The 10,352-nt window shown below is 51.2% G+C and overlaps 1 protein-coding gene across 1 annotated transcript in view; it reads right to left on the bottom strand.

The window, feature by feature from the left end:
* Positions 1-7,664: 7,664 nt before the first annotated feature.
* The window catches only part of C5H10orf88 (chromosome 5 C10orf88 homolog), a 30,720-nt gene continuing 28,032 nt past the window's right edge, over positions 7,665-10,352 (bottom strand). Inside the window, exons 4-5 of the mRNA XM_075348519.1 lie at positions 9,346-9,668; positions 7,665-8,696 (exon numbers count right to left, since the gene is read on the bottom strand). Of these exons, the coding sequence (XP_075204634.1) occupies positions 8,444-8,696; positions 9,346-9,668 (576 nt within the window). The 3' untranslated portion in view covers positions 7,665-8,443. The remainder of the gene's footprint in view (positions 8,697-9,345; positions 9,669-10,352) is intronic.

The following is a 10,352-nucleotide window of genomic DNA, read 5'->3' as shown; positions in this document are numbered from 1 at the left end:
CAATGGCCACACAGTCAGGTTGAGGGCCACAGAATTAAGATGGAAAAACGGCTCTTGTGACAGCAAGTCTGGGCGGTCTGGAAGTGCCCACGGTTGACCCACCGTGAGATGCCACAGGTCCAGATACCACGACTGCCTCGGCCAGTCTGAAGTGACGAGAATGGCGCGACGGCAGTCGGACCGGATCTTGCGTAGTACCCTGGGCAGCATTGCCAGAGGGGGAAACACATATGGCAGTCGAAACTGTGACCAATCCTGGACCAGAGCGTCCGCTGCCAGAGCTCTGTGATCCTGAGACCGTGCCATGAAGGCCGGGACCTTGTTGTTGTGTCGTGACGCCACGAGATCGACGTCCGGCGTTCCCCAGCGGCGTCAGATCTCTCGAAACACGTCTGGGTGAAGAGACCATTCCCCCGCGTCCATGCCCTGACGACTGAGAAAATCTGCTTCCCAGTTTTCCACGCCCGGGATGTGAACTGCGGAGATGGTGGAGCCTGTGACTTCCACCCACTGCAGAATCCGCCCGACTTCCTGGAAGGCTTGACGACTGCGAGTGCCGCCTTGGTGGTTGATGTAGGCGACGGCAGTGGCGTTATCCGACTGTATTCGGATCTGCCTGCCCTCCAGCCACCGATGGAAAGCCAATAGGGCTAGATATACTGCCCTTATCTCCAGAATATTGATCTGAAGGGACGATTCTATTGGAGTCCAGGTTCCTTGAGCCCTGTGGTGGAGAAAAACCGCTCCCCAACCTGACAGGTTCGCGTCCGTGGTGACCACGGCCCAGGTTGGGGGGAGGAAGGATTTTCCCCGAGACAGAGATGTGGGTAGGAGCCACCACTGAGGTGATGTTTTGGTTGCAAGAGAAAGAGATGTTCTTGTCGAGGGAAGCTGAACTCTTGTCCCATTTGCGAAGAATGGCCCATTGGAGTGGCCGTAGATGGAATTGAGCGAATGGCACTGCTTCCATAGCTGCAACCATCTTCCCCAGGAAGTGCATGAGGCGCCTTAAGGGATGTGACTGACTCCGAAGAAGTGACTGCACCCCCGCCTGCAGAGAAAGCTGTTTGTCCCGCGGTAGCTTGACTAACGCTGGCTGGGTATAAAACTCCATCCCGAGGTAAGTCAGTGATTGGGTCGGCGTCAACTTGGATTTCGGGAAATTGATGATCCACCCGAACTGCTGGAGAGTCGCCAGAGTGACGGTAAGACTTTGTTGACACGCCACCCGAGAAGGGGCCCTGACTAGGAGATCGTCCAAGTATGGGATCACCGAGTGGCCCTGAGAGTGCAGAACCGCCACGACGGATGCCATGACTTTGGTGAAGACCCGTGGGGCTGTCGCCAGGCCGAAGGACAATGCGACGAACTGGAGGTGTTCGTCCCCGATGGCGAAACGCAGGAAACGTTGATGTTCAGGTGCGATCGGCACATGGAGATAAGCATCCTTGATGTCGATCGATGCTAGGAAGTCTCCTTGTGACATCGAGGCGATGACCGAGCGGAGAGATTCCATCCGAAACCGTCTGGTTCTCACATGTCTGTTGAGCAGCTTGAGGTCCAGAACGGGACGGCATGACCCGTCCTTTTTTGGCACCACGAACAAGTTGGAGTAAAATCCGCGACCACGTTCCTGAAGGGGAACGGGAATCACAACTCCTTCTGTCTTTAGAGCGTCCACTGCCTGAAAAAGTGCGTCGGCCTGTGCGGGGTGTGGGGAGGTTCTGAAAAAACGAGCCGTAGGTCGAGAGCTGAACTCTATCCTGTAACCATGAGACAGAATGTCTCTCACCCATCGGTCTTGAACGTGTGGCCACCAGGCGTCGCCAAAGCGGGAGAGCCTGCCACCGACCGAGGATGTGGCTAGATGAGGCCGAGAGTCATGAGGAGGCCGTCTTGGAGGCAGTGCCTCCTGCGGCCTTTTGGGGGCGTGACTTGGACCGCCACGCATAGGAGTTCCTCTGGCCTTTCTCCGGCCAGTTGGACGAAGAGGATTGGGGCTTGGCGGAGGGACGAAAGGACCGAAACCTCGATTGGATTTTTCTCTGCTGAGGTCTCTTAGGTTTGGACTGGGGTAAGGAGGAGTCCTTTCCCGAGGATTCCTTAATAATCTCATCCAACCGTTCGCCAAACAAACGTTCGCCAGAAAAAGGCAAACCAGTTAAGAACCTTTTGGAAGCAGAATCTGCTTTCCATTCTCGCAGCCACATGGCCCTGCGGACTGCCACGGAGTTAGCGGATGCTACAGCCGTACGGCTAGCGGAGTCCAGGACGGCGTTCATGGCGTAGGACGAAAATGCTGATGCCTGAGAGGTCAAGGAAGACACATGCGGAGCCGAATTCCGCGTGACAGCATTAATCTCAGTCAGACATGCCGAGATTGCTTGGAGAGCCCACACAGCCGCAAAGGCCGGGGCAAAAGACGCGCCCGTGGCCTCATAAATAGACTTCACCAAGAGCTCTATCTGTCTGTCAGTGGCATCCTTCAGGGATGAGCCATCGGCAACAGACACAACGGACCTAGCAGCCAATCTAGAGACTGGAGGATCCACCTTGGGAGTGTGCCCAGCCCTTAACGACTTCAGGTGGAAAGGGATAACGCGTGTCAGTGTGCCGTTTAGCAAAGCGCTTGTCCGGGACCGCTCTGGGCTTCTGGACAGCGTCCCTGAAGTTAGAGTGATCAAAAAACGTATTGCGCGTACGTTTGGGGAATCGAAATTGGTGTTTCTCCTGCTGAGAAGCCGACTCCTCTGCAGGAGGAGGTGATGGTGAGAGATCCAACACCTGGTTGATGGACGAGATAAGATCATTTACTAAGGCGTCCCCCTCAGGGGTATCAAGGTTAAGGGCGAAGTCAGGGTCAGAGCCCTGAGCTCCCACGTCCGCCTCGTCTTCCTGAGAGTCCTTAAACTGGGATCCAGAGCAGCGTGAGGAGGCCGGGGAAGAATCCCAGCGAAGCCGCTTAGCAGGCCTGGAGCTGCGATCCGGGCAGGAGTCCTCCGCCTGGGACCTAGGGTCTATCCTGGGAGCGCGCTGCGGCGCAGACCGAGAAGGGCCTGGAGGAGACAAACTAACAGGGACCGGGGCCTGTGAGGAGCCCGGTCTGGACTGCAATGCCTCAAGCAGCTTAGATGACCATTTGTCCATAGACTGTGCAATGGATTGAGAAAGTGACAGAGTTTCTCAGCGAAGAAGGCCAACGCCGGTGACTCTGTCCCTGCAGCCTGCTCAGGGGGAGCAGGGGGATCTACCTGAGCCGAGGGGGCTACAATTGCCCGAGGCTCCGGCTGAGCAAGCGTGGCAGGAGTCGAGCATTGATCACAGTGAGGGTAGGTGGATCCCGCAGGCAACATAGCCCCACAAGAGGTACAGGCCGCGAAAAAAATCTGTGCCTTAGTAGCTTTGCACCTTGTGGACGACATGCTGTTGTCTCTTAGGAGAGTGACCACTGAGGGTATATGGGAAAAGGGTATACCGTCTTTCCGAACAGATATATATATATATATATATATATATATATATATATATATATATATCCCGGCACCATAGGGGGACCAGCACCGGGTGACCGGTGTGGCTTACCAACCGCTCACGAGCGGAGTGTGTCCTCCAGATTCCCTGCCGTGGATCCCCCGAAGCTGCAGAGCCTTGTTGCCGAATATCATCCACCGGCAGAATGCTAAAAATGGCTGCCGGAGCTCTCAGGGGGGGAGTGAAGCCGAGGGCGGCGCTAGCAGAGAGCGGGAATCTGGAGACCCCAAGTGGTCAATGAGGGGGGAGGGAGGCATGCAGGATGCTCCAGCCCTCAAGGCCGACGTCATGTCGGTAATCCCGCCCTTACCCTTGACAGACAGGCTCACGGGCGGGATTTTTTGGACTAGGCCGCGGCGAAGCCGGGGCCTAAATTTAAGGCCGCGCCCGACAAGCAGGCACGGTCGGCGCGGAAGTCCGCCGAAAAGATAACGGACGGAACCACCGCGGCTTCCGGGGAGAAGGTGCGACCCCTGTACAGTCCCCACATGAGGATATAGAGTACCTTCAAGTTGCAGGGCCCGGTCCCTGGGGATGAAGAAGCTCCGGTCCGGCAGGTTCCACCAGGGGCTGCGGATGGAGCACGGTCCCAGCACATGGATGACCGCATAGGATCCCACTTCTCCCAGAGCCGCATAAGGGATGGTGAAGGAGACGGCATGTGGCTCCAGCCTCCGTACCCGCAATGGGTACCTCAACCTTAACAACACCGCCGACTTAGTGGGGTGAGAAGGGAGCATGCCGGGGACCCCATAGGGGTCCTCTTTTCTTCCATCCGACATAACTATGTATGAGAATGCATGAGTGGATGTGTGCCTCCTTCCACACAAAGCATAAAACTGAGGAGCCCGTGGTCCACGGGAGGGTGTATAGGCAGAGGGGAGGGGTTACACTTTTTTAAAAGTGTAATACTTTTTGTGGCCTCCGGAGGCAGAAGCTATACACCCAATTGTCTGGGTCTCCCAATGGAGCAACAAAGAAAAAGTGAATTACAAAGTTGTAGGGCATCATTAATTCAATACGAATCAACACCTTGCATACAGAAATGCTATGATATGAAACCCATGACCCCCCCCCCCAAACATTGAATGCTGGTCACGCATATGGCGCTCATTTAACTTTGATGCTCAAAGTGGCCCCCGTCAGCTGCAATGCACATCTGGCCTCTGCACAGCATACTGTATCTTGCTGCACGTTGTGCAATATGGTAGGTGACACGTTTGCACAAGTATCTGTGATACGTTGTCGTAGGTCCTGCAATGTTGGTGGAGGGGTCGCATACACCTGCTGTTTGATGTGACCTCACAGAAAGAAGTCCAATGGGGTCAGGTCAGGTGAGCGTGGAGGCCACTCCACACAGCCACCATACCCAATGACTTGTAGGAAGGTCTCCATGAGGTATCGCTCCACGTCCACAGCCTTGTGAGTTTTACACGTTCTATTCACAGCATTTCTGTATGCAAGGTGTCGATTGAATTGAATTGATGATGCCCTACAATTTTTTAATTCACTTTTTTTCTCTATCTCGTTCCGTTTTCAGAATAAAAATGCTAACTCCGTTGTTTTCCACCAGGTGGCGCTATAGGTGATTTCATTGCGTAGCGCATGGATACTTTACTATACCCAGACACCACTTTTATGCCTATAGCTGCCGCAGTTCTCAAGTTAATGGCGGTGGACAGGATATGGGTGGACACACTATGTATATACACAGGATGGTTGAAAAGTAGGTGGACAGTATGTGTAATAGGGTTATCAAACATGGTGTAAAGTGAAACTGACTCAGTTGCCCTTAGCAACCAATCAGATTCCACCTTTCATTTTCCAGTCTGTGAAGAATGAAAAGTGGAATTTGATTGGTTGCTAAGGGCAACTGAGTCAGTTTCACTTTACACCATGTTTGATAACCCTATTACACATACTGTCCACCTACTTTTTGACCACCCTGTGTATCTTTTTTTAAAACCACATGCTTAAAGACAGCAATTTCTCCTCTGCCCATCCTGTTACCAGAAACCTTTTTTTCTCCATTCCTGTCTATAGCTGAATAATCAGGCCTCTGCACAATGGTTAAAGGGAACCTGTCATCAGATTTGATGACTATGAGCTGCGGCCACCACTAGTGAGCCCTTGTATGCTGTAATCCAAAATACTGTATATAATAACGCAGGCCACTGTGTAACGTAAAAAAATAGCTTTTAGAATACTCACCTAGTGGGGTGGTCTAGTCTGATGGGTGTCTCTGCTCTCCAGTCCGGTGCAGCCTCTCTGCTGCGATCTCCGTCCTCCTTCTACCCAGCGTAGGGTGGATGATACGTCTACATCATCCACATTGTCCGACATTGCGGTCCTGCGCAGGCGCATTTTGAAGAGTCAAGGGCAGATCGAAGTACTGTATTGTGCAGAACCGAGGAAAGGTGAAAGACCTCAGTAGGGCAGATCAAAGTGCGCCTGCGCAGGACCTCAACGTCGGCTAGAGTGTATGACATAGGACACGTCATACACACAAGCCTCAGAAAAAGGAGGATAGCGGCGGACTGGAAAGAGGAGGCGCTGGACCGGAGAGCAGCGACACTCATTGGACCAGACCACCCCCTAGGTGAGTATTATAAAAGGGTGTTTTATGTTATACAGAGCGGCCTGGGAACTTATATACAATAAACTAGAATGCTGTATATAAGAGCTCACTTGTGGTGGCCAAATCTGGTGATAGGCTCCCTTTAAAGCAGCTTAGTCCACGGTGGCTCCGTGGTTAGCACTGTAGTCTTGCAGCGCTGGGGTCCTGGCTTCAATTCCCACCAAGGACGCCATATGCAAGGAGTTTGTATGTTCTCACCATATTTGTGTGGGTTTCTTCCAGGTTCTCCGGTTTCCTGCCTCACTCTAAAAACATACTATAGGGAATTTAGATTGTGAGCCCCAATGGGGACAGTATTGCCACTGTATGTAAAGCACTGTAGAATCAATAGCGCTATATAAATGAATAAATATTATTACATGGAAGAAGGATTGACATGAGAAATAACTAAGGATCGTTGGGTAAAGTATTTGCAAAGTTACACATGATAGAAAGGTTACAAATTAAAGGGATTTTCCCATGACAGTCAGGATATGTCATAACTTACAGACAGTTAGGGGGTCCTATGCTTTACTAGTAAGGTGGTCCTTTTTTTCTAGGAACTGTGGGGGTTAAGCGGGCTTTACACACAACGACATCGCTAGTGATGTTGCTGGTGAAAGCACCCACCCCCGTCGGTTGTGCGTCACGGGCAAATCGCTGCCCGTGGCGCACAACATCGCTAGGACCCGTCACACTACTTACCTGCCTAGCGACTTACCTACCTTACCTGCCTAGCAGCATCACAGCGGCGTCACTAAGCGGCTGCCCAATAGAAGCGGAGGGGCGGAGATGAGCGGTCGGAACATCCCGTCCACCTCCATCCTTCCTCATTGCCAGCGGCCACAGGTACGAAGTTGTTCCTCGTTCCTGCGGTGTCACACATAGCGAGGTGTGCTGCCGCAGGAACGATGAACAACCTGCGTCTTGCAACAGCAACGATAATCGGGATTAGAACGACGCGTCAACGATCAACGATTAGGTGAGTAATTTTGATCGTTAGTGGTCGTTCGTGCATTTCACACGCAACGACGTCGCTAACAAGGCCGGATGTGCGTCACAAATTCCGTGACCCCAACGACATCTCGTTAGCGATGTCGTTGCGTGTAAAGCCCGCTTTAGACTCACTGAGATCAGCATGTTATAGGCAATGCCAAAAATTGTAGCACCCTTTAATTCTGATATAGTACAGAATACATTACCATCCAGATAAGCAGCACCGAGGAAAATTCCGCATCGTCCATAACCAAAAGACTTGCAAATCAGCCCGGGAGACTCCATGGGAGAGGTGCTGGTAGTGTGTAATGTAATGCTATACAGACGTTAAGGGTATGAGGATCTCTAGAACCATTTTTTTGTGCTTTCTCTATACATCTAAAATGCAAAAGAAAGCAACTTTGCAATAGTTCTCAGAGTTAGATACCACTCATTAGAGTTTGGGTCTTGTGTTACCATGTAGACTGCACAGCAGCTGTGGAAGAAAATTGATAAGAAACTTTCAAGATCCATTGCAAAGTTTGTTCACTCGCTTTATAAAATCCTTGAGGCTGTATGTCGGCTTCAGCGTCACATTTAGGGGTACTTTGCACACTACGATATCACAGCTGCGATGTCGGTGGGGTCAAATCGAAAGTGACGCACATCCGGCGTCGCTGTCGACATCGGAGTGTGTAAATCGGTTTTTGCTACGATTAACGAGCGCAAAAGCGTCGAAATCGTATCAACTGTGTAGTGTCAGTCATTTCCATAATGTCGCGGCAGCGACAGGTCCGATGTTGTTACTCGTTCCTGCGGCAGCACACATCGCTGTGTATGAAGTCGTAGGAGCGAGGAACATCTCCTTACCTGCCTCCACCGGCTATGCGGAAGGAAGGAGGTGGGCGGGATGTTTACGTCCCGCTCATCTCCGCCCCTCCGCTTCTATTGGCCGCCTGCCGTGTGACGTCGCTATGACGCCGCACGACCCACCCCCTTAGGAAGGAGGCGGGTCGCCGGCCAGAGCGACGTCGCAGGACAGGTGAGTGCGTGTGAATCTGCCGTAGCGATAATGTTCGCTACGGGAGCTATCACAAGATATCACAGCTGTGACGGGGGCGGGGACTATCGCGCTCGGCATCGCTAGCATCGGCTTGCGATGTCGTAGTGTGCAAAGGGCCTCTTAGAGCTGTAGGTTATATTTCTTCTGCATTCATCAACAGAGGAAAAACGTTCATTTTGGAGAACCCAACAATAAAGTAACGGATGAAGAAACCATTAAGTGTTCATGCAAGGAGAGGAGGGCGGGCATGTCACTGGCTAGTCCATGGACAAGTCATCGTACTCGTAGTCTTGATGGTGACCGAGCTCGCTTTGGCCATTGACCAGTTTTTCGCTTGAGTTTCGGGATAATGAATTGGTCTGCATCAGATTTATTATTTGGTCGAGTCTGGTGTCAACATGTTCCTGTAAACTTCTCATCCTCTGATCTATATGTGCCGTAAGTGTCCTCTCCATGCGCTGCATGTGCACAGACAGAAGCTTCTCCAATGCCGGATCACACTTTTCTTCTCTACAAAAGAATACATAGAACTTAGCGGGTACTAATATCCTTCCTTACCTTAATGTATAGCATTAAAGGGAATCTGTCGCCAGGTTTTCCTCTCCCATCGGAGAGCAGCATAATGTAGAGACAGAGACCCTGCTTCCAGCGATGTGTCACTTACGGAGCTGTTTGCCGTCATTTTAATAAAATCAATGTTTTCTCTGCAGCAGATCTAGCAGTTATACAGAGCTCATGAATATGCTGGACTACCTGCAGCACGCCAAGTAGTCCTGTAATGATAATCTACTGCTGATTAAAACAGTGATTTTATCACAACTTCACTAAGCAGCCCAGAAAGTCACATCACTGGAAAGAAGATCTCTGCCCCTACGTTATGCTGCTCTCAGATTAGGTGGCAAAACCTGGTGACAGATTCCCTTTCACTGACCGTAAGCAGTCACCTTCAAAATGGTGAGAAAAAAAGATATGCTTGCAGAGTTGAGCCAAAATGTTTGCCAGATCCTGGTTTGGCATCCATTTGGGTGCTCCATGGCAGCCAGACCGGGGTGCTGAAAACTTCTTTGGACATCATCCTGGTCAACCCTGGTCTTTGCAATGCTCCTCGTGAGTTATAAAGCATTACAGCAAGTGTATGGCAAAATCAAGGGATACTTACTTTAGACCTGAGGAGGGTTCCTTCCGATTTTGTGCACACAGATTGCGCAGGAGAGGCAGCAAAGAGTCCGGACCATGAGGAGCAGCGGCCGAGCCCACAGCCGTTTGCAGTAGTGAAGACATGGCAGACTTCACGTGATTGTCAGGCCTTGTGTGTAGCCCCGAGGAGGGAGAGGCAGAATCCTGGCTTTCATTTCCTACTGTTGTATCGAGATTCGGGCCAGCGAGAGGCTTATGTTGTCCGGCCTCCTCCGTGATCTGATCTCTGCTGTGCTGAAAGCTGCCAAAGAGCTGCATGAAGTGAGCGCCGAAAGGAGCCTGATGCTGCGAGAAAGCAAAGAAAGGGGAAGATTAGTGATCGCAACCGCAGCGGCCTGAAAAGCCAGAAAACAGAAGAGTCTGCAATGTAGGTCAAATCAAGGAGATTATTGAAAACATAGCAGAAGTGGCTTTGCCATGTATAATAAGCACAGTTCTTCCAGGCATGCACCCCTACAGGTAAGAATTCAGTTTCCTCGAATTAGCTGCATGAAAATTATTTAATTTTAACTAAAAAGAGAATCAGCCTTTAACCCCTTATCAGCTAACGACATGCTATGGACATCATGGGTCGTCTCTCTGCCTTGGATGTGGGCTCACATGCTGAGCCTGCATCTTGCACTGCAGATGATGGCTGAATGATTCAGCCTTCATCTGCCTCTAACAACCACGCGTGCAGCGGCGCTCCACTGTCTGGCTGTTGACCTATTAAATGTCACTGTTGATCTCTGACAGCGACATGTAACATGCGCTGGAAGGGAGGTGCGCTGTTTTGAACCCTCATCGGCATGCCCGCAACACGACTTCGAGGCGTCTATGTGTGGTCATGATAGCCAGGGGTAAGTTGACGTAAAGAAGGAAGCACGGTCTGATAGAGCACTAAGGAGGCCACAGTATTAGAAAACAATAAATTCTACAAAAATTAATCAGCCACAACGCGTTTCGATATACACAATATCTTCATCAGGT

Source organism: Anomaloglossus baeobatrachus, chromosome 5 (genome assembly GCF_048569485.1).
Source record: "Anomaloglossus baeobatrachus isolate aAnoBae1 chromosome 5, aAnoBae1.hap1, whole genome shotgun sequence".
NCBI classification, from domain to species: domain Eukaryota; kingdom Metazoa; phylum Chordata; class Amphibia; order Anura; family Aromobatidae; genus Anomaloglossus; species Anomaloglossus baeobatrachus.
This window is presented reverse-complemented; position numbering and strand designations above follow the sequence as displayed.